The sequence below is a fragment of the Puma concolor genome, chromosome E4, assembly GCF_028749965.1.
Source record: "Puma concolor isolate L17-30 chromosome E4, mPumCon1.1.hap2, whole genome shotgun sequence".
Lineage (NCBI taxonomy): Eukaryota > Metazoa > Chordata > Mammalia > Carnivora > Felidae > Puma > Puma concolor.
The window spans coordinates 28,343,714-28,366,782 of NC_141683.1; the positions used below are offsets into that span (position 1 = coordinate 28,343,714).

General features: G+C 44.8%; 1 protein-coding gene across 5 annotated transcripts; it reads left to right on the forward strand.

The window, feature by feature from the left end:
• The first annotated feature begins 1,825 nt into the window (after positions 1-1,825).
• Positions 1,826-16,291, forward strand: ADIPOR1 (adiponectin receptor 1). 5 transcript variants are annotated; one of them, XM_086694300.1, is made up of 9 exons: positions 1,826-1,996; positions 2,295-2,411; positions 8,201-8,435; positions 10,104-10,220; positions 11,240-11,411; positions 11,995-12,181; positions 13,468-13,655; positions 14,903-15,096; positions 15,412-16,291. In XM_086694300.1, the coding sequence occupies exons 3-9, from the start codon at positions 8,295-8,297 to the stop codon at positions 15,538-15,540; spliced, it is 1,128 nt and encodes a 375-aa protein (XP_086550426.1). In that variant the 5' UTR covers positions 1,826-1,996; positions 2,295-2,411; positions 8,201-8,294; the 3' UTR covers positions 15,541-16,291. The 5 variants fall into 5 exon arrangements, with proteins under 5 accessions (XP_086550426.1, XP_086550428.1, XP_025776899.1 ...); XM_086694302.1 differs by lacking the exon at positions 2,295-2,411 and adding an exon at positions 4,962-5,028; XM_086694301.1 differs by lacking the exon at positions 1,826-1,996 and adding an exon at positions 4,962-5,028 and having other exon boundaries at positions 2,015-2,411.
• Positions 16,292-23,069: the final 6,778 nt, after the last annotated feature.

The window sequence follows — 23,069 nt, forward strand, 5'->3', positions numbered from 1 at the left end:
TGCAGTGTGATTAATAGCATAGTAGAGATACAAGGTGCAGATGGGAAGGTTTTGGAAAAGATTCAGAGAAGAGAGAGACATTTTTGAGTTAGCTATGTAACAGATACTGTGCAAAGTACTCGTCTATATAATTTAATCCTTATGATAATCCTGTGAGTCTAAGATTAAGGATTTGCCAAAAGTCAAAGTCGGTCAGTGGCTGGCAGAGCCAGAATGTGAACCTAGGATTGTCTCAGTCCAAAGGCAAACCCAGAACTGAGCATTGTAAATTGCTTGGATCTTGCAGCAGAGAATGGGGGGAAGGGCAATCTAGCAGAAGGATCAGCATTTGAAGAAGGCTGGAGGAATGAAAGAGAAGTTCACATTTGGAGAACTAGGAGAAGTTCTTTGAGGCCTAAATGCCAGAAGGAAAATACAGGAGGAAGAGTTCTGAGAGTAGGTGAGAGCCAGCTGAGAAAGGCCTTTGTAACACTACCAGGAAGAGATTTAAAACTCAATGCTGTGGGGGCGGCTGGCTCTGGACTTCAGCTCAGGTCCTGGTCTCATGATTGGTGGTATCAAGCCCTTTGTCAGGCTCTGTGCTGAGAGCATGGAGCCTGCTTTGGATTCTCTCTCCCTCAAAAATAAATAGACTTAAAAAAAATCCTGTGAACAATGGAAGTTTCTGAGGTTCTGTGGGCAACACATAGCTAACATTTATGAAGCATTCACCTTTTGCCAGGAATCACACTAAGAGCCTCCATAAATTATCTTGTTTAATCCTATCCAAGAGCCAGTGACATAGCACTATGTTTTTAAGATTTTTTTTTTTTTTTTAAGTAATCTCTACAGCCAATGTGGGGCTTGAACTCACAACCCAGAGATCAAGAGTTGTGTGCTCCACTGACTGAGCCAGCCAGGCGCCCCTGAAATAGCACTATTTTATTGCCATTTTCCAGATGAGATCATTCTTATTTGGAGGGGTTCAGTAACATCCTAAAGATCATAAGCTGGTCAGGGCCCGAAACTTGGTTCTATCCGACTCCTGAGCCCATGCTTTTACCAGCACCGAAAGATTTCATCCCACTGGCTTTAGGCATCCATGTAAGGTTGTAATAAATTACCTTCTCTCTCAGCATCTAGAATAGCACCAGCTATGTACTATCCTTGGGAGAATTGAGAGAACTGACTTACAGTTCCTCAAAGTTTCTGCCTTCTGTGATTCAGATGAGGGCTGCACCATCCAATAGTCTCCCGACATGCATTCTGGCGCCACCACTCTGGCTGCAATATGAGAACACGGAGCTGGAGCAGGGAGCCGTCAAGCAAGACTATTTAGAAACAATTCCGCTGTTTCCAAACAGAAATAACTAACCAAAATTAAGTCTAGCCCAGTGCTAGCACATGATAAGCGCTTCAATAAATATCTGTGGATTGGAGGGAGGGACCATGAGATTGAAGAAGGAACTAAGTGTTTTCGGAGATAAAATGACTGGCAATGGTAACAGATGAAGTGGAGGGACTTTCCCAATTTAGTGAACAAGGTGCACGGTAGGGAATTTGGCATTCCTTCGCAGGGCTCGGTCTAATTCCCTGAAATTCCTTCTCTATCACGTGCTCCAGTTAGTGACTTGGAGGTGTGGTCCTTTTAGAGGAGGAGTTCATGATTGGAGCGGAGCGAGGGGGCGGGGCCTGCCGCGGGAAACAGGGCCTCGCAGGTGGGGCCTGCCGCGTAGGGGGCGGGGCCAGGTCGGATGGGGCGGCACCCCGCGAGCGGGAGGCGTGGCCGAGGGGACAGGGCCTGTGATTGGAACTGCGGGAGGAATGCCTGTCAGGAGGAGGAGGGAGCACCCGAGAGGAGGTGACGCGGCCACGGAGGTGACGCCGAGTGGTCGCGCGCCCCTTCCGGCGCGGGGAAGGCGCTGAAGATCCGGGGCCGCTCGGCCGCAGGCCGCCTCCAGCGCCGCGGGATGTAGCGCCGGGGATCGCGGCCCCCAGCAGAGCCCGCCTGCCGGCCGTAAGTTCCCCCCGGCTGCTGCGGCGAACGGGTGTGCGGGGATCGGCCGCAGCTCAGGAACCCCCGGGAGCCTCGGCGCAGGCCTGAGGCTGGGACAGCCCTTGGGACTGACTTGCCCAGAAGCCCCAAGTGTCTCGAGACCCCCACCCAGGAGCCGGCCGCGCCTCCCGGCTACTCTGCGATCGGGGTTGTAAACATTTCCGGCCCCTCCCACTTCGCGCCGCCTCCGAGGCGGCCTCCACTACAATTTAAGGGCGGGTGGGCTGCTCGTCCTCCGACTTTCTCCCGACTGCCACAGTCCCGGTGAGTGCCGAGTCTTCCCAGCCCCGGTGGGAGGTCGAGACGTCTGGATTCCGGCCCTGTATCGAGACGGGCCAGGCCAGAGCTAAGCCGGCTCCCAAGGCCGCTGCGCCAGGCAAGTGGGGAGTGGGGGGTGCGGGCTTGGGTCGCAGAACCACCTCTCTCAGCCTTTGGTGGCAGGGGCAGCCCCCAGGGTCCTCGACCACAAGTCCTTGGCAGATCGAACCGTAACAGTGTCCCCACCTCGACTTGGGAGAGAAAGGGAGATTAGTGGACAATTTACCTTTATTTAAGGTAATCCTAAAAGCTGAAATGTGAGCAAAATCCAAACTGGGGGAAAACGGAATTTTATTACCTCAGAAATCTCACATCGATGTATGCCATCTCCTGTTTGAGATTTTAGGTCTTCAAAGCTTTGGTTTTAAGGTAGACCTCCACAGAATATACCTAATTGCAGAGTAGAATCTGAAAGCCTTCTGTTCTCAGTGGCCAAAAAATTTACATGATTCTGAAGGGATTTAAAAAATAAATGACCACTCTGCCTGCAAGTAGGAAAGGATCACTAGGCTCACCATTGCGAATGGGTAAAGTGTACCACCTTAAGTAGGCTTTTAGGCTATCTTCAGTTTTTTCAGTCTGGCCTCATTTTGCCTTTGGAAGATTCCCTTATAGAAAAATGGATTATTCACTGCCCTGGGCACTATGTTCTTTCAAGCCTGCTTTGGTTCATACCAGGTGTGCTTCTGGAATGGCCACTAGTCCCATCTTTACCTATCAAGATACTTCCTTAAAATCTTCCACAAAACCTTTCCTGATCGTTCCAACTAAAGTTGAACTTTTCTTCTGAACTTCTCCTCCAGCATTTACTGATGTTTGGCCTTGTAGGGATGTTAGTAGAAAACAAAAATTATTGCCCCCTCTTAAAATAGAGGTCAGCAACCATGTTAGGCCTCTAATGCTCCTTTGCCTTATCTCTGTAGCCACAGTGCCATGTACATTGTAAATAATCAATAGATATTGTCAGATGGAGAAAGAATAGAGTTTGTGCTTCTTTCTAGGCCAGTTAAGTTTGTTCTCTGTTTGCCTAGGAAATTTCCTTTGACTCCTATACTATAAAGCCACACTGAAACTCTTTAACACTCTTGCTATATTATCCTGTCCCATCTACCTGTAATCACACTGGTGAACTAAACAGTCATCCTTAAACCCAGAAGCTTTATTAATTATGGTGTTTGTTTTTGTTTGTTTTTTTCCTAGTATGGATACTCATCAAAGTCATTACATTTTTCCCTTAATGTCCGTTTATCTCTAATGTTGCCCACCGGAGTTTGTTCCTCTCACTGTGCTCAAAGTTAATCCCCTTTTCCTGCTCAGAAACGTTGGCATGATTAATGTTTATAAAGTTTGTAGTTATCTTAGATTGAAAGGATCCTTGAACGTGCCCTGTAGGCAAACCAGTTCCGACTGATTGAGTTTTAGGCATGCATCTAGGTTGGGGCTTCTGAGGTACACCTTGTAAAGTGACTGCTGCGATGTATAACTGTATCGCCCATGTATCTGAAAGCCAGGTATTCAAAACAGGGACTGGCATACAACTCCATAAGCCTGTGTACTTTTTTTTTTTTTTTTTTTTTTTGTCATGGCATTTGAAGAAGGTTCTCTGTCTCTGTTTGGGATCAAAACGACTCCTTCTGTTGGGCTAGCTGGAGAAGAGCTACAAAGGAAGTTAGATTGTGATGTTCTACTTCAGACTCTAAGTCAGTGACACTTAGCATCCCGTGAGAAAGCCAAGGCACCATTACTGCAATTTGGTGATTTTCAAACATAGGCCTTGGCCTTGACTCATTTTCCCCCCAACAGTTGTGAAACCACCTCTAACAGAGGCGTGCATCGAGAAGATGGCTGTGTTCTTTGACTTTACTGCTAGACTAATCTTGCTTTAGAACAGTAGAGTCGGGCAGACATAGAGAGAGCCTACCCATGCCTATCCACAGAATTTCTAAGGGTCCGGGGACTCTAGATTAAAAATTCCCAGAAGAAGCTTTATGCCTTTGACTCCAGGGAAGGAGGGAAACTGGTTCACAGAACTGGCTCACAGAATAAATGTCTCCAGAAACTGTGAGGGATACAAACTGTAGCTAGAACTGGCCGGTGATTAAGAATCAGTTCTTTCCCAAGTGTGGCACAGGATTATCTTATTTATAGGAGCACAAACACCTCCCTGCCTCCACAGCTTTATTCTCTAATATCATAGGTTTATCCAGTTGGAAAGCTTAGTGGTAAAGATTTTATTAGCTTGAATTGAAGAAATCCCATCAAAAATGCACTCAGTGGAGTTAGGCCCAGTTATAATTTGCTATATTGGGTGTGGCGAGTTTGAGGGGAAATGTATTTCCTCTAACATACATAAGGATGTAGAAAGCTGGCAGAAAGCTGAAGTATATTTGATGCTCCTGAGTGTTCTCAGAATCAGTCCTGAGGCCTTAAGGGTTTATGCTGATTCTATACAATAGAGACAAAAACACTTGCTTGTAACCATCCCCAGTTGTTCATGAGTGGTCACCCTATCAGAAGTTATATTTCCAGGTCCTAGTGTTATTTGCTCTCCTCTCTTGCCAGACCTCCGATCCCTATCTCTCCCTTTCCTGTCTCTGTGTTGCTACAGTTTACAAGACCAAACCGGACAATGGACTTTGCTCACTATGATGATGTGATCTCCATTGACCTCCCTTGTATGTACTTTACATGATGCATGATGCCGTATCTTGTATGATGAGTTGCAGCTGATGGCTGGTTTGTGAGTTAACTAGGATGTCTGTTACGTTTAGTGACTCTGGGCCTAGAAGACAACGCTGAGGGGAGGTGTAGGAGCTAGTGACAGAGGAGCTAGAGGGAAATCAGAAGAATTAACAGAGAGTGATTTGGACTGAAAGCGAAAAGACTAATGATGGCCAAGAGACAGAGATCATCCTAGGAGAACATTAGACTTGAGGGTATAAAAACTTTGCAGGTCAAATGAGGAAATGAATATCAAGCTGGATTCTGCATTGGGTCTCTCACCCTAACTGCCCAACTTAAACGTTTGCCTATATTATTCTCATTGCCTCAAGTGAAATAGTTACACAGCATTTGAAATAACTGAATTTAGTGTGTGGCCATCCTAGGTTATGTGTTCTCTCCCTCCACTGCCCTCCTGGAACAGTGAAATTGTATCGCTGATTTTGTACATGTCACAAATGACCTTGTGCCATCTGGTTAAAGGCTCTTTGAAGACACTTGTTCAACTGGGTATTTTGCACAGTACCTTAGAATACCTTAGGGTGCTAGTGCTAAATATATTTGTTAAATATTCAGTGAATGTATTGGCTTACTCTGAGGAAAAGGAGAAAGCCCCACAAGCACAAGAAAAAGTACATAAACCCTTAGCTAATGACAAGAAGCTAATAAGTCATATGCTTGCCGACTAGAATGCTGCCCTATTCATTCATTCACTTTGAAATACTGTATAGGTTCTGACCAAAATCAAGGGTACATATCACAGAACCTGAGTATTTTCTTTTTCTTTCTTTCTTTCTTTCTTTCTTTCTTTCTTTCTTTCTTTCTTTCTTTCTTTCTTTCTTTCTTTCTTTCTCTCTTTTGCCTTGGTGGCCTGCCTCTAAAGTGCTGGCAGCAGTGTTTTAAGCTAAGTGTATTCCCCTATTCGGACCTCTCCAAAGGGCCCAAAACTTTTTTTTTCCTCTTGTATAAATTATTTCTGAGGAAAGCTGTTTATTCACTCTGAGGAAATATGTTTTGCGGTCAACCTATTGAAAAAGATTTCCCAGTGTTTCTTATGTGGATTGCCTATTTCCTGAGGTTTTTAGGGGCCTTCGGTTTCCTGTTCACCTTGGGCTCAGTTGTTCGCTATGGCTGCGGGCTGGCGTCTGTCTTGTCAGAATCTTGCGCATTTCACGGAAGAAAAACTGTCTATGTGTTGACACCATATAAAGGTCTGCTGTACAGTGAGTTACTGTTTGCTGTCTTGAACTCGACTTGCCTGTCGCTGTCAGCTGTGCTTGTGAGTTGAGCATAGCATGACTTTTGAAACCTGAGGACTGCCCTCATCTGACGACATATATCCAATTGTAATCCCCGAGAAGGAACTGTAATCGGTCTTGGATGAAAAGAGAACTGACAGATATCAAAGGTGTTTAAAAACACACCACACACACACACACACACACACACACACACACACACACACACGGGATTTAAATAAAAACTTGAAACAAAAAAAGATATCAAAGATGTTTATATAGTGAACAGCAGTGGGAGATAGATACAGTGTCTCTCACAGGCAGTGGTGATTACTGCCTATTATAAAAGGGTTGGATTCCCTAAGCTTAAATTTCCTCTCTGGTAGTGCAACCCACTCCCTGTGCAGGTATTGTTTGGCCCTGTGGTTATTGGGTTTGGATAACCAGTGCATAAAAATGCGAATATGCTGGTGATTACTATTGCTAGGAGTAATAAACTCCTTTGTTGTGGGGGGAGGGGTTCGACTAGTAATTTACAAGATGGCGGACATCTTTGGGCACTTTTCCTCTCTTTTTCGATATCATTTTCATATTTTCATCTCCCTGAGGCCTGATTGAAAGACTACTCCCTGAAGTCCAACTCAGGAGAACCTCAAGTGTTTGAAGTTTTTCCTAGAAAACTGAGTTCTAGGTTTCTCTGGTTAAGGATTTGTGTGCCTGTCTCTAGTTTCTGAAAGACTAATTTGAGTGGCGCTTAGATGATGAGCAGTGGTGGTGGGGACAAGCTCTTGCTGAGCCGGTTGTTTGGTATGTGTGTGGCAAAGGGCAAGGCTGGGGCTGCCTCCTTGTCTTCAACTTCCTGCTTCCAGGTAAGTTATTGCTTGCTTTAAGGAGAGATTGTGATGAAAGCTTGTTATACAAATGTTGAACCCAGGCTATAATCCTGCAATGGAATTAGTAGACATCGCAGAGAAATTAACCCCCGGGCCTCTAGCTCTCAACCAAGTTCCTTCTGCATGCAAGGCACGTGTGTCAGAGCATTTGTAGATAAAGCCCAACTGAGTTCAGTTGGCATTTAATTTATTTCTACGGCTCGGGTGGTCTTGAAGTATAGATGACCCTTGAACAACACAGAGGTTAGGGGCACTGACCCCTGCACAGTTGACAATCCACATAATAACTTTTGACTTCCCCAGAAGTTAACTACTAATAGCCTACTGTTGACCAGAAGTCTTACCAATAAACAGTTGATTAACACATATTTTGTATGTTATATGTAGTATATGCTGTATTCTTGCAATATAGTAAGCTGGAAAAAAGAAAATGATATTAAGACAATCATGAGGAAGAGAAAATATATTTACATTCACATTACTGTACATATATGTACTGAGGAAAATCTGCATATAAGTGGACCCATGCAGTTCAAACCCGTGTTGTTCAAGGGCCAACTGTAATTACAGCCAGGGGCTGGCTTCGTATTTTTGCTCCTCATTCTCAGAACCAAGTGTTTCTTGGGCAGAATAGCTTTGGGAATGGTAGGCTAGACTCTCCTCAGTAAATGGGCTCCACACTTGTGGGAGGGGGTTGCAGGTGAGTAGCTGATTTTCTTGGTGACAGTTTGGTACCATAACCACAGATCCTTTGAAGACAAGCAACCAGATGTTACATTTTCAACCTTATCTGTCAGCTTAGTGAAGTTCTGAGTAAAGACTAATATTAAAGAGGGAGAACAAGGAATGGATTTGAATTTAGCAGTTAACTGGCCTTCAGAATTGGAGACAGGATGTGCATTGATTAGCTGTGTCTTACTCAGTGTCGACTCACGGATATGAAACTGTAAGAGGAATCAATTCTCAATACCCTTCATGTTTGTGTTTGCTTTTAGTGTTTACCACCACAGGGAGATCTCTGCCCCCTGGGGCTGAGAGACCCCAACCTATCCCCAAGCTGAAGCTGCAGGGGATTGAGGTACCAGCCAGATGTCTTCTCACAAAGGATCTGTGGTGGCACAGGGCAATGGGGCTCCTGCCAGTAACAGGGAAACGGACACGGTGGAGCTGGCTGAACTGGGACCCCTGCTAGAAGAGAAGGGCAAACGGGTCATTGCCAACCCAACCAAAGTAAGTTGTCGTCCCAGGAGTCATTCTTTTGATCAGAACCTCTCATTAGGCCTGTGTCAGTCTCCACTTTTTTACGATCTCCCCTCTCTCCCCAAAGGCGGAACCATAGCACCCTGGGAGTATCTCTATCCCAGTCCTTATCATACTGTATTATCCGTATCTTTTTTTTCTTTATTATTTTTTTAATGTTTATTTATTTTTGAGAGAGACAGAGACAGAATGCGAGTGGGTTGGGGCAGAGAGAGAGGGAGGCACAGAATCTGAAGCAGGCTCCAGGCTCCGAGCTGTCAGCACAGAGCCCGATGCGGGGCTCGAACCCACGAACCGTGAGATCATGACCTGAGCCAAAGTCGGACGCCCAACCGACTGAGCCACCCAGGTGCCCTCCTCCTTCATTCTTAATGTTACCCATCACATCCACCTACGAGCCACTACAAAAGAGGAAGGGGGAAGGGGGCGCCTGGGTGGCTCAGTCGGTTAAGCGTCCGATTCTTGATTTCGGCTCAGGTCGTGATCTCACAGTAGTGAGTTCAAGCCCCACATAGGGCTCTGCACTGACCACGCGGAGCCTGCTTGGGATTCTCTATCTCCTTCTCTCTCTGCCCCTCCCCTGCTCGCTCTCTTGCTCACTACTCTCAAAAATGAGTAAGGGGAAAAAGGAGAAGGGCCCACCCTTTCTGGAAGTACCTCACAACACTTCCATTTACAGCCCATAGGCCAGAACTTAGTTACATCATTCTATTCAGCTGCACTGGACTTTAGACCTCTTCACTCGGCCTGCGTAAAATCACAGTAACATTGCCACCCTGCGTAAAACCAAGGACCTTTTTACTGAGGAAGAGAGAGAGAATGGACATTGGGGTAGGCAAACAGGAATCTACATCACAAAGTTTAAGAGGGACCATTTGTTTCCCAGGGCCCATCAACAGGAGAGAGAAAGAGAATAGCCCAGAGAAGGAGCTGAACCTCCAGGCTTTCCATCTCCATGGTTTGGAGCCTTGGGACTGAGAGAAAAGTCTCTCTCCCTGATAGGGGAGTGCTCACCCGTGTGCAAGTTTTATGTCAAGGTTCCTTGGGGTACGGGACTCAGTGCTGCTGCTTTCTACAGAACCAAGTTTGGAGGCCCTGACACCTCTGGGAGCTGCTAGGAATACAAAGTTTCCGTCATGATGTAATCCCCAGAGTCAGTGCACAGGGAACTAGGAACAGATTTAAATTGTTAAGGGAATCTCTGCAACTCTGTCTTTTCCATTGTTTTGAGAATTCAGTGGTCTGGAATAGAGAAACATTTGGGAAATGGGGGACAGTTGAGAACCACTGTCCAAGAGGTAAGGATGGGCTGTCCCGACCTAAAGAACAGGTAGGACTGACGTGCCAATCCGGTATCGCTTCGATGTCAGCCCCCGTCAGTCTGTCTCCTGCCTGCTGAATTGAGCATCCACCCCAGCCTGTACCAAGTATTAATAAAGCTTGAACTGTAGTGTTATAAACTCACTGTCATGTTTTTAGAGAAAAAAGCCGCAAGGCCCTATGTATAGGAGAGAAGCTAGGCAGAAAGCGTTCAGCTTGGGTTTCTCTGGATCTTTCTGATCTGGAATAGCACCATTTATGAGATGACTCTTAGGATTGTTTTTTGGGGTTTTGGGTTTTTTTTTTTTTCCCCTACAGGCTGAAGAAGAGCAAGCATGCCCAGTGCCCCAGGAAGAGGAGGAGGAAGTGCGGGTACTGACACTTCCCCTGCAAGCCCACCATGCCATGGAGAAGATGGAGGAGTTTGTGTATAAGGTACAGCCCGCTGGGTTCTGTTCTGGAAGGAGAAGGACGGCAGGCTTCCTGGGGATGCTCCCAGCTGGCAAACGTGCATTGGATTGAAGAACTTTTATGCCTGAATCTGTATTGCCTACCATGTTAGACGTTGTTCAAAATATATTCTAAAACAGAAGTTCTTAGCTTCTTGGTTTTTTTTTTTTTTTTTTTTGGCCATGGATCCCTTTGGCAGTCATCAGAATTTTTTAATTTTTAAAACTTAAAATTTTCATGTGGGCCTCCTTTACGAACACATTAAATATGCATTCATGGAAAATGATAACGTATTTTATTTAAATTTATAATTTCTAAGCGGTGAAGAATAACAATATTTTGGTATCTGCAAAGCTAATGTATGAAAATATCTATGATTTCTGTGGGTGACAGTCAAAAGGTCTAGAACTACTGGGCTTTGTTGTTCACATTTATAATTGAAAGAAACGTTAGATTTCAGTTAGAGGTGAGTGAAAATAAAAATAATTTCTTCCCATCCAAATTTCCATCCACTCCCTGGATTCTGTCCATTGTCCTTGTGCCCTGGGTTAAGAATCACTGCTCTAAAAAGACACAGTCTCAACCTAAGGAGGACTTAGAATCTACTGGGGGGAAAGGATCGAGCAGGGGTCAACCAGAATCCCCTGGAGTAGAGGAGCAGAGGAGGGCAAAAAAAGTATGTTTTTTGAAACCATATATTTCATTTCTATTTCTTTGTTTTCACTCACTGTATTAATTTTGAAATTTTAAAGATTGAGATACGCTTAATCTAAAGCACATCCAGATAAACTAACAGAACGAAGAACAAAGGCATTAACAAAAATTGGTCGAGATACACAGTACTGTGATAGCCTCATTGATACTCTGTCTTGGCTGATTCCCTGTTACCTAGGACCACCCAAAGCATGCTTTACATTCTCCTAGACTGGCTGTCCTTCGCCCCTTGTGCCGGGGAAGACTGGCCTCCTTTGGGACCCTTCTTAGAGAGTGTGTATGTATTCCAGGTCTGGGAGGGACGCTGGAGGGTCATCCCATATGACGTACTCCCCGACTGGCTGAAGGACAATGACTACCTGCTACATGGCCACAGACCGCCGATGCCCTCCTTCCGGGCTTGCTTCAAGAGCATTTTCCGCATCCATACAGAAACTGGCAACATCTGGACCCATCTGCTTGGTGAGTGATCTGGGTGGGGGAAATACCCATTATTTTTGTCTTCTCAAATCTCAAGGGATTGTATAGCCTTTGTCCATGGGTAGGAAAAAGGGCAAAGCTATTCTGATGGATTGATCCTCGATCATGATCTCTGAGACGAGAGGAGGAAGGCCTAGAACCCGGAAAAGAAATTAGAACTAGATGTTCTCATGTGATCCCTGGCAGAACTGTCCTCGATGGAGGCAGACCCTTCGAGTTCATAAATTCCTGCTGTCAAAACAAAATGCTGGTATTTCTTTTTTTTTTTTTTTTTTCAACGTTTATTTATTTTTGGGACAGAGAGAGACAGAGCATGAATGGGGGAGGGGCAGAGAGAGAGGGAGACACAGAATCGGAAACAGGCTCCAGGCTCCGAGCCATCAGCTCAGGGCCTGACGCGGGGCTCGAACTCACGGACCGCGAGATCGTGACCTGGCTGAAGTCGGACGCTTAACCGACTGCGCCACCCAGGCGCCCCAAAATGCTGGTATTTCAAAAAAAAAAAGTGCACGTACTCTCTTTTTCCTTAGGCTTTTTTTTTTTTTTTTTCTTTTCCCTCCTGCAGGTTTTGTGCTGTTTCTCTTTTTGGGAATCTTGACCATGCTCAGACCAAATATGTACTTCATGGCCCCTCTACAGGAGAAGGTGGTTTTTGGGATGTTCTTTCTGGGTGCAGTGCTCTGTCTCAGCTTCTCCTGGCTCTTTCACACCGTCTATTGTCATTCAGAGAAAGTCTCTCGGACTTTTTCCAAGTGAGTTGAAAGAACGTCAGGAGGGAAAGACCACATGCGACTGTCAACGTCTTGTGACTGGAGGGCTGACTGGGTAGTGGAAACGCCAATAACTCCCGAAGGTTCCCTGATTGACGGGCCAGGGGAAAGGCTTTCTATTTTGTGGGCATAGTAGGGTGGTACAGGTTTTCTCTTAAATCCTTCGTGGAAAAATGCCCCACAGCCTCCGCAACTGATAGAACCCGAGTGTGGAACATATTTTTTACCCGTGCAGCGCTGTCCTTTTGTAAACTTGGGGTGCCAGTGGGCTGCTCTTCGAGCATGTGCCCAGTACTATCTGGCCTTCCTGTTGGCCCGGCAGGGTGTGGCAGTGTTCCATGCTTCATTCTGCCAGCGTTCCTACCCACCAGTCAAGTTAAGCTTATCTGTGCTGCCCAGGCACTCTGGCAGCCCCAGATGCCCCTCATCTAATGTTTTTCATATTCCCCAATGCTGCGCCCGGAGTTCTGTTTGTTGTTTTTGTGTTTTTAATTTTTTTTCAATGTTTATTCATTTTTGAGAGACAGAGAGAGACAGAGCGTGAGCGGAGGAGAGGCAGAGAGAGAGGGAGACACAGAATCCCAAGCAGGCTCCGGGCTCTGAGCTGTCGGCACAGAGCCCGCGACACGGGGCTCGAACTCACGAACCCCCGAGATCATGACCTGAGCCGAAGTTGGACCCTCAACCGACTGAGCCACCCAGGCGCCCCCCCAGAGTTCTGTTTATTTGCTTGGTGGTGGTGGTGGTTTTGGTTGTGATGGTGGGTTGTTTTGTTTTTCCTGTAACACTGGTAACAGGAATACATTTTTATCGTTAAAAAAGTCGACTAAGTCAAAACAGTACCTCTTAAGAATGCTCCCAATTTAAGGGTTTTGTTTTAGGAACTCAACTTAATCAGAACTGAAGGGAGGACATTCAGAGCCCTTTGTGAATGGAAAGCTGGGAATCAGGGAATTGTGACAGAACTCCTAAATCGAAGTATCCACTAGGGGGAGATATGGCTGCCCACAACTGAGGGAAGGGATGAAGTCCTGTGATCAGGGGTTCGCAGAAACTTTTCCATTGCAAAACAGACGTGCTTGACCTGGTGGGTGTTTGATCCAGGATACAGGATTGTATGGGAAATGTATGTATGGGATTGTATGGGAAATGAGGGTGACAGAATGGTCAGATCTGGGATCAGGTGAACAGAAAGAACAAGTTAAACAAGCCATAGGATGTCTTCCTTTCTCCCACTGATTCATTTCATTTTTGTGGCTCTTTTTTAGACTGGATTATTCAGGGATTGCTCTACTGATTATGGGGAGCTTTGTCCCCTGGCTCTATTACTCCTTCTACTGCTCCCCACAGCCACGGCTCATCTACCTCTCCATCGTCTGTGTCCTGGGCATCTCTGCCATCATTGTGGCACAGTGGGACCGGTTTGCCACTCCTAAGCACCGGCAGACAAGAGCAGGTGGGTAGGAAGCCCTAGTGTAAACCTCATTTGTATTTGGGCCTTGGGCCTAATAGGCTCAACCGTGGGCCCTGTGGTTTGCAGTTTGGGTCGCCCAGCTGAACCCGGACTTGTGTTTAACCTTCAAAACACCGTGGATTTTCAAAGTTCAGTTCTCCCCCATGTTTCAGACTATTTCAGGGGCATGCTAGCTAACAGGACACCTGGTCACCAAGCTGATCAATCCACTGCAAGTATAAAAATGACTACTCTTAAATTTGGTTTCAGAAAGCTAAAAGATGCACAGAGCATGGTCATTTTAATGACCTGAGTCCTAAGCACTCAAACCAAGGGATTAAAATTCAAACACCTGGAGTTATTTTTCCTAAGGGAATGGAAGACTGGGTTTGGTGAACGAAAAAGTACCTTGAGCGTAAACACTGGTCACAACGTCTGTAGCAGCCATCAGCATACACATCTTTGTGTTGGCTCATCTGGACCCCCCTTTTAAGCTTTATTCTGGAAGCAACACACGAGTTGCCGCTAGTCTTTAGGCCCTTTGGACTTCATGTCTGCTGTGTTTTAACCTTCAGTTAAAAGAATAAGTTAAAGAAGTTAAAGAATAAGGCACCGTGCTTTAACAAGGGCATCCACAGAAACGCAGAAGGTCATCCCTGCCCTCCAGTTATGTGTAGCGTGGTGGTGTGGAGACAAACACCCATTCTTCCCTTCCTCTTAACCTACTCGTGTGTCCCTGCAGCCTTGACAACTTCCGATCTAGGTGTGTCTGTCTACCCAGGAGCTCAGAGTTCTGTTACTTAAATCTTTTATGATCTTAATGGAAAACGTGCCCAACTTCCCTCTGACTTGCAAGCCATCTGCCTGAAGCCTTGCCATTTAGGCTCTGTGTCTGAGTCAGCCATCAGAGGGCTTTGATAGATATGGCCTTTGCTCTCTCTCGCTTCCCACCCCCCCCCCTTTTTTTTTTTTTTGGTAAGGCTTCACATTTCTTAACAAATAGTAAAGAACGGGGGATATTTGCTCTTGGTGCTCCTTACAAGGTAATAGCGATGTTAGCACTTACACAGCCTTCTTCCCATTCTGGATATTGACGAAATGTCTGCTGTTATCCATCAAGGGGCTCAATTTCCTAAACATGGAGGATAGGTAATTGTCATACGACACATCTGAATTCCGGAGAAAGACAACAGTGCCTTCCGTGTAGTGGATGCTTCCTTGCTTGACAGTCGTCTCTCTGCTTTATTCAGGGGTGTTCCTGGGACTTGGCTTGAGCGGTGTTGTGCCCACCATGCACTTTACTATTGCTGAGGGCTTTGTCAAGGCCACCACAGTGGGCCAGATGGGCTGGTTCTTCCTCATGGCTGTGATGTACATCACCGGAGCTGGCCTTTATGCTGCTCGAATTCCCGAGCGCTTCTTTCCTGGAAAATTTGACATATGGGTAAGAGATGACTCTTCCAGAAGGGCCTGTGATGGTGAGTGAGAGCAGTCACAGTGAAAGGTCTGAGTAAAAGGCGGTGAGAGACACGGAGATCGGGTAGTGTTTGGGGGTGCATATATTTACGTGGCAGGGAAGTAACCAAGGTTACCATTTTGACATATCGCCGATAAGATTTTTAAAATTTTTCTGCAACGCAAATACCACTTTTATGATACAAAAAAAAAAATGTTTTCAAGGAGGAGACTGCTTTCTGCTACTTACTTCTAATCTCTCCTTGCCACTGTCCTAAAGGCTCTTCTCTTGTTACCCTTGCAGTTCCAGTCTCATCAGATTTTCCATGTCCTGGTGGTGGCAGCAGCTTTTGTCCACTTCTACGGGGTCTCCAACCTTCAAGAATTCCGTTACGGCCTGGAGGGGGGCTGTACTGATGACTCCCTTCTCTGAGCCTTCCCACCTGAGGGGTGGAGGAGGAACTTCCCAAGTGCTTTTAAAAATAACTTCTTTGTTGATGTGAGAGGAAGAGTCTGAGTTGTCTGTTTCTAGAAGAAACCTCGTAGAGAATTCAGTACCAACCAAGCTTCAGCCCACTTTCACAGCCACTGGGCAACAGACTCTCCATTTCCCTAGCTGAGGAGGGTAGGGATGGTCCGACTCAGACATGCCCCGCCTCAGCAGTCCCCCTCGTTGGCAAAGCAACTACCGTCCCCTCACAGAGACAGGACTTCGAAGCTCATGTTGAGATTTTACCCCTCCTCCAGCCATTTTGGGAAAAAAATGATGGACTGGGACTCTTCAGAAATCCTGTTTCTGGAGGAAAATGTCCCTTCCTTACCCCCATCCTTACTTTGTAACCTGGCTTATAACAGGCCATCCATTTTTGTAGCACACTTTTCAAAAACAATTAGAACCTGGTCCCATCTTTCTAGGGCCTGGATCTGCTTTTACAGCAGGAAGAACACAGCCACCAACTTTTACATAGCCCGGCTAATCATGGAAGTGTGTCCAGGCTTCAAGTAACTTGACTTTTAATTTTGTTTTTTTCTTGGCAGAGTAATGTAAAATTAAAATGGGGAAAGATATTTAATATTTAATACTAAGCTTTAAAAAGAAACCTGCTATCATTGCTATGTATCTTGATGCAAAGACTATGATGATAATAAAAGAAAGTACAGAAGACATTTGGCATTCGAAGATCTGACATGTGTGGTCTCAACTATTTGTACACAACTCCAAAGGATGAAAACCAGTTAAATAGTTTCAGATTCTGCTGAGATACAAATGTGAATCACAGGTAATTGATTGACAGGCACATGCGAGCCAATGAATGAGCCTAATTGGATTCCTAGCATCAGCTCGTCAATACAGCTTTATTTTTTTTCTACTTACCACACGGAAATTTTACTACAGAGTTTGGTTTGCTGTAGTAGCGTTCAATGATTAGAAGATTCTGAAAGGTGCTAGGAATATATCCCTTGTGATCAAAGCTCTACTACATATTACTTTAGAGTTTGGTTCTTTTAAATTTTTTTGTTTAACGTTTATTTATTTTTGAGACAGAGACAGAGCATGAACGGGGGAGGGTCAGAGAGAGAGGGAGACAGAATCCAAAACAGGTTCCAGGCTCTGAGCCGTCAGCCCAGAGCCCGACGGGGGCTCAAACTCACGGACCACGAGATCATGACCTGAGCCGAAGTTGGACGCTTAACCAACTGAGCCACCCAGGCGCCTCTAGAGTTTGGTTCTTTTAAAACTGCCTTGCTTAAGGTTGTCTCATCAAGGGGTTATTCCATGCTTTTCTGTGCCTTTGCGAATTGCACGCAATCTGACATGTGCTGTATTCATTAGATAGCGTAAGGTCCACAGTAATCACCAACTGTAGGCAGTTAGACGGGAAGCTTCTTGAGTTACAAAGTTGGGTTCACCTCAACAGTCAGGTTTGTACAACTGGGAGAACAAACGGTTCTTTTAAAAAATAATCCAACTAGGCCAACGCACAGGAAGTTTCTCAAGCTCAAGTAGTAATGAGGGAAATGTAAATTAAAACCCAAGTGATAAACCATCCAAGTCCCACTGGATTGGCACAAATTAAAGATCCTAATGTTAAGTGTTGGTATAGATGTGGAGCAGACCAGACGCTGCTGGTGGAACTGTTTTGGTAGGATGACTGTGGATGTGCATAGAGCATATATACATGCTACGACATTCAAACGTTTTATGAAACAACACTTTACAACATGAGATGCCTATCCTAGATCACTTGATTTTTTAAAAATGCTCCTTCTGACCCACTAAATGAATGGGTCACAACTCGCACTTTGAAAAACACTGCCCTTGAGAAACTTGGATGAAAAGATTGACTGCAACTGTATCTGGTAGCAACAGACTGCGAGCAAGCCAAATGCCCAAAACTGTAGAGTGGAAAAATACGTCGTGGTTTTCTCATGTAATGAACCACTATTTAGCAGTGACGGTTTCGGTGACAAGCCACAACATGGCTGGCTCTCAAATAAGATTAGGGGGGAGAAAAAGATGAGAGGAGGGAGGGAAGCAACTCACAGAATATATTTGGTATGATTGTGTTTATCTAAAGCTATTAATTTGTAACACTAAAGATAGTTTAGGGATATAGACACTAAAAGCTTTAAAAAACAAAGGTTAATTCAGAAAAATGGATACCTCGGGGTGCCTGGGTGGCTCAGTCAGTTAAGGGTCTTCTATATCGGCTCTTGATACTGGCTCAGGTCATGATCTCACGGTCATGAGATCGAGCCCCACATCGGACTCTGCACAGAGTGTGGAGTCTGCGGGGGATTCTCTCTCTCCCTCTCTCTCCCTGCCCCTCCACCGCTCGCACTTTTTCTCCCTCTCTAAATAAATAACTTTAAAAAAAAGAAAAGGAAAATGGTTACCTCTGAAGGGGTAAGAACAGGATTAGAACAGAGGGGCACACAGAACATGTCTGAAGTAAAGCTTATATTCTTTTCTTTTCTTTTCAATTAGGTGGTGGGTTCCTGGGTGTTGCTCACACCATGATTATTTTTCTTGCCTATGTGCAGGAAGTCTATCTCTTTGATACGCAACAATTGAAAATTTAAAAAGTACTTAAAGAGCTGGATAGCACAAGTCACAGAGTGACCTGCAGGCCCAGACCTCCACAAACATGCTTCGTTTGGCCCACAGGTTGGGGAACGACCAACTGAAGCACAAGAGCAGCTAGGTCCTTTATACAGGGCTCATGCTCTCAGTGCATTGATGTCTCTCATTGGAGTCGCTGGCCCAGCTCCTGTGGGCATCTGAGTTTCCAACCACTAGTGTAGCACAGAAAGGCGACAGGCCACATCTGCTCCAACTGCATCCGTTTGGGGTTTTGTTTTGTTTTGTTGTGTTGTGTTTAATATGAAATTTATTGTCAAAAATTGGTTTCCCTGCAACACCCAGTGCTCATCCCAACAGGTGCCCTCCTCCATGCCCATCACCCACTTTTCCCTCCCTCCCACCCCCCCATCAACCCTCAGAATGTTCTCAGTTTTTAAGAGTCTCTTATGGTTTGCCTCCCTCCCTCTCTAACTTTTTTTCCCCCTTCCCCTCCCCCATGGTCTTCCGTTAAGTTTCTCAGGATCTACATAAGAGTGAAAACATATGGTATCTTTCTCTGTATGACTTATTTCACTTAGCATAACACTCTCTAGTTCCATCCACGTTGCTACAAAAGGCCAGATTTCATTCCTTCTCGTTGCCAAGTAGTATTCCATTGTATATATAAACCACAACTTCTTTATCCATCCATCAGTTGATGGACATTTAGGCTCTTTCCATAATTTGGCTATTGTTGAAAGTGCTGCAAAAACATGGGGGTACAAGTGCCCCTATGCATCAGCACTCCTGTATCCCTTGGGTAAATTCCTAGCCAACTGCATCCGTTTTGTACGTGAGGACATACGGAGACCCAGAGCACGCGGTGAACCCTAGTGTGTTGATGTTTGCTCATTTGTCAGTAGTAGGACCCGGGAAAGAGGATCTGAGAACATTTACTAAGCATCTTTGTACTTTTCATATGTTATTTTATATCTTTTTTTTTTATCTTTAACCCTGTGAAGTAGGTAGTAGTATCCCATTCCACAGATGAAAAACTTAAGGTCCCAAAAGACCAAGACTTTTTTCCAAGATGATGGACGGGATTGGAGTCAGTATCTGAATGCAGATCATGCTGACTTAAAACCCCATGCTTTAGAACAAGATCATTTAGAAAATTTTTTTAATGTTTTTATTTATTTTTGAGACAGAGAAAGACAGAGGATGAGCAGGGGAGGGGCAGAGAGAGAAGGAGACACAGAATCCAAAGCAGGCTCCAGGCTCTGAGCTGTTAGCACAGAACCTGACGCAGGGCTTGAACTCACAGAGTGTGAGATCATGACCTGAGCTCAAGTTGGACGCTTAACCGACTGAGCCACCCAGGCACCCCTAAAGCCCAAGATCATTTTAAAAATCACTTATCCTGATTTCAGTAATTTTCCTTGCCTTTATCAGAACTGCTAACTTGTAGCAAGTGAATAATAATACCTTCTTTCTCTAGCTGAATACATATGGTTCATTCACTTCCTGAATACTTGTTCAGGACCTGCTGTATAGCAGACACTAGAGGAGAACAAGTAAATGATGGCAAAACACTGTCAAACTGTGATTAAAGAAAGGCCAAGAATAAAAGCTAAGAATCGGGTTCTACCCCTTCCCTATAAATAAATTAAAAATTAGGAGTGAGGCTAACTTATCTCTATCTTTAGAACATCCATTTTCAATTTAAACATAGAACTTAGGGAGCAGTAGCCAACTCTTAAAAATTTTTTGTTTCTTTATTTCTGAGAAAGAAAGAGAGAGAGAGAGAGAGAGAGAGAGAATCCAAAGCAGGCTCCAGGCTCTGACCTGTCAGTACAGAGCCCGATACGGGGCTCAAACTCACAAACTGTGAGATCATGACCTGAGTCGAAATCAGGCACTTAACCGACTAAGCCACCCAGGTGCCCCGAGCAGTAGCCAACTCTTAAATTACTACAGATAAAATCTAAAGAAATCATTGAATGCTCTGTTAGTCTGGTCCTTACAGAAGCATTCACCAAGATGAAATTAAGTATGCAAATATTTTATTAGAGGAAATGCTTATACGTAAAAGAAAACATAAACGGAGTCATAGAAGGTAGGGAGAACCATGAAGCTGTGATGCAGGTCTGAGCCCCCGTGAAGAAAAGAGGGAGAGAAGGTTGAAGGAAGTGTCCTAGAACTGCCTTGCAATCTAAGAAAGGCTCAGCAAAGCCCTTTGTTTGGGAGAAGTCCTTGATCCAAAGTCCACTGACAAAGAGTCCCTTTTACCCTAGAAAGGGTCTACCTTAGCATGTCTCCCATCCCAGTAATCAGCCCTTGGGAGACATGACCTGGGCCTGGGTGCAGATTCAGTGATGAAATCCAAAGCAGCAGCGGGGCCCTGCTTTGATTACATTCAGTGAGTAATTTAAGAGGTACGTTTTCTTGTCTGCCATGCTCTAGTGGGGCAAAAATGCAATGTATTCTGCCTAGCTGGTTTTAGCGATTCACCCTATACTCTGTGTGCTTGATCTAGAGTTACAAGGTCAATTCCTTGTTTTCAGTTACTGAAACCCTTTAATATAAATATCAAAACCATAAACGCAGGATGATGTATGAAAACAGACTGACTTAACTTACCCAGCCCCTGCCTTCCAGAATGGGCCTAAAAAAAGTCAGAATAGGGGCGCCTGGGTGGCTCAGTCGGTTAAGCGTCCGACTTCAGCTCAGGTCACGATCTCGCGGCCCGTCAGTTCGAGCCCTGCATCGGGCTCTGGGCTGATGGCTCAGAGCCTGGAGCCTGCTTCCGATTCTGTGTCTCCCTCTCTCTCTGCCCCTCCCCTGTTCATGCTCTGTCTCTCTCTGTCTCTCTCTGTCTCAAAAATAAATTTAAAAAAAAACCTTAAAAAAAAAATCAGAATAAGTTTGGGCTGTAGGATATTGGGTCAGATATCCAAATGACTGGAAATATACTGTGTAGGAAGGAGAGTATCCCCATGACTTAAAGACCTAAAACTCTCACATTATGAAAAAACTCAGTTTAGCAGAGAGGAATTAGGCAATATCATTAAAGTGCCATTTTGTATCCAGAAGACATGGGATTATTTTTACTTTTTTTTTTAAGATTTTATTTTTAAGTAGTCTCTACACCCAATGTGGGACTCAAACTCAACAACCCCAAGATCAAGAGTTTCACACTCCGCCGACTGGGCCAGTCAGGCACCCCTATTTTTACTTTTTATTTAAATTGTACATATTTTGGGGGCGCCTGGGTGGCTCAGTTGGTTAAGCGTCCGACTTCAGCTCAGGTCATGATCTCACAGTTGGTGAGTTCAAGCCCCGCGTCGGGCTCTGTGCTGACAGCTCAGAGCCTGGAGCCTGTTTCAGATTCTGTGTCTCCCATTCATGCTCTGTCTCTGACCCTCCCCCATTCATGCTCTGTCTCTCTCTGTCTCAAAAATAAATAAATGTGAAAAAAAAATTTTTAAATAAATAAATTGTACATATTCTTTTAACTTTATTATTTTTAATTTTTAAAAACAAGTTTATTTAATTTTGAGAGAGAGAGACAGAGAGTGGGGGAGGTGCAGAGAGAGAGGGAGATACAGAATCAGAAGCAGGCTCCAGGCTCTGAGGTCAGTACAGAGCCCGATGCAGGGCTCGCTCGAATCCATGGGCTGTGAGATCATGACCTGAGCCAAATCGGATGCCCAACCAAGTGAGCCACCCAGGCACCCCAAGCTTATTTATTTATTTTGAGACAGAGACAGAGACAGAGAATCCCGGGCAGGCTCCGCACGGTCAGCGCATAGCCTGATGCGGGGCTTGAACCCACGAACCCTGAGATCATGACCTGAGCCAAAGTCAGACGCTCAACTGACTGAGCCCACAAGTGCTCCAAATTGTACAAATTTTTAATCCCCCATGATGAAAAGTTCAAAAGGCACAAAAAGATATAGAGGGGAAATCTCTTTCCCACGCTGTCTCACAACCAATCAGCTCGTCTCTCCAAAGAAACCAACATTTTGTATCTTCCCAGATGTGTTTTATACATATACAGGCAAATGTGAATATTAAAATTTCCCCAAACTTTTACACAATATCAACCTATACACACTGTTCACGGCTTCTTGGTATTGGATTGTATGGATAGACCACACTTTATTGAGCCACTTCCCTACTGATGGATATTAAGTTTGTTTTCGATCTAATTTACAAACAACCTGGCACACATATCACTTTACATGTGCATGAGTACATCGGAAGGATAAATTTATGAAAATCCCTTAGTTAAAGTTATCTTCATTCATCATTGTGGTGCACTTTTCCCAAATGCCCCCAACAGAACTTGTACCAATCCTCTATCTAAAGTATACTTCTAGGTCAAAGAGATATAATACGAAAGATGGAAATACTATGTAAAATCAGATCGCTGCTCTCTAGGCTATCGTTTTATCTGTAAAGAATCAAAGGCACCACGGAGGAAAATAGTACAGTAGGTTTCCCTTCTCCACAATTTCAGTTACCAGTTGTCACCATTATCCGAAAGCAGATGATCGGGTGCACATATTGCCAGCTTGGTGGCAGCCTAACGTTATGTCGCAGTGTCTATGTCATTCACTTCACGTCATCCCATCACGTAGAAATTTTATCTTCACACGTCATCACAAGAAGGGTGGGTACCGTACAATATTTCTGGAGACTACACTCACACAACTTTCATTGTAATATATTGTTATAGACTGTTTCATTATTAGTTATTGTTGTTATTCTCTTACCACGCTTAATTTAGCAATTAAACTTCATACCTACTATAGGAAAAAACACAGTATATATATAGTGTTCAGTATTATCCATGGTTTCAGGCATCCACCAGGGGCCTTGGAACATATTCCCCA

Bases quoted from the DNA above. Each gene is read 5' to 3' on its own strand.
- ADIPOR1 (XM_086694300.1), top strand. From the start codon at position 8,295: ATGTCTTCTCACAAAGGATCTGTGGTGGCACAGGGCAATGGGGCTCCT. The intron at 12,182-13,467 runs GTGAGTTGAAAG...GCTCTTTTTTAG, and splicing joins GTCTCTCGGACTTTTTCCAA to ACTGGATTATTCAGGGATTG. The intron at 13,656-14,902 runs GTGGGTAGGAAG...TGCTTTATTCAG, and splicing joins GCACCGGCAGACAAGAGCAG to GGGTGTTCCTGGGACTTGGC.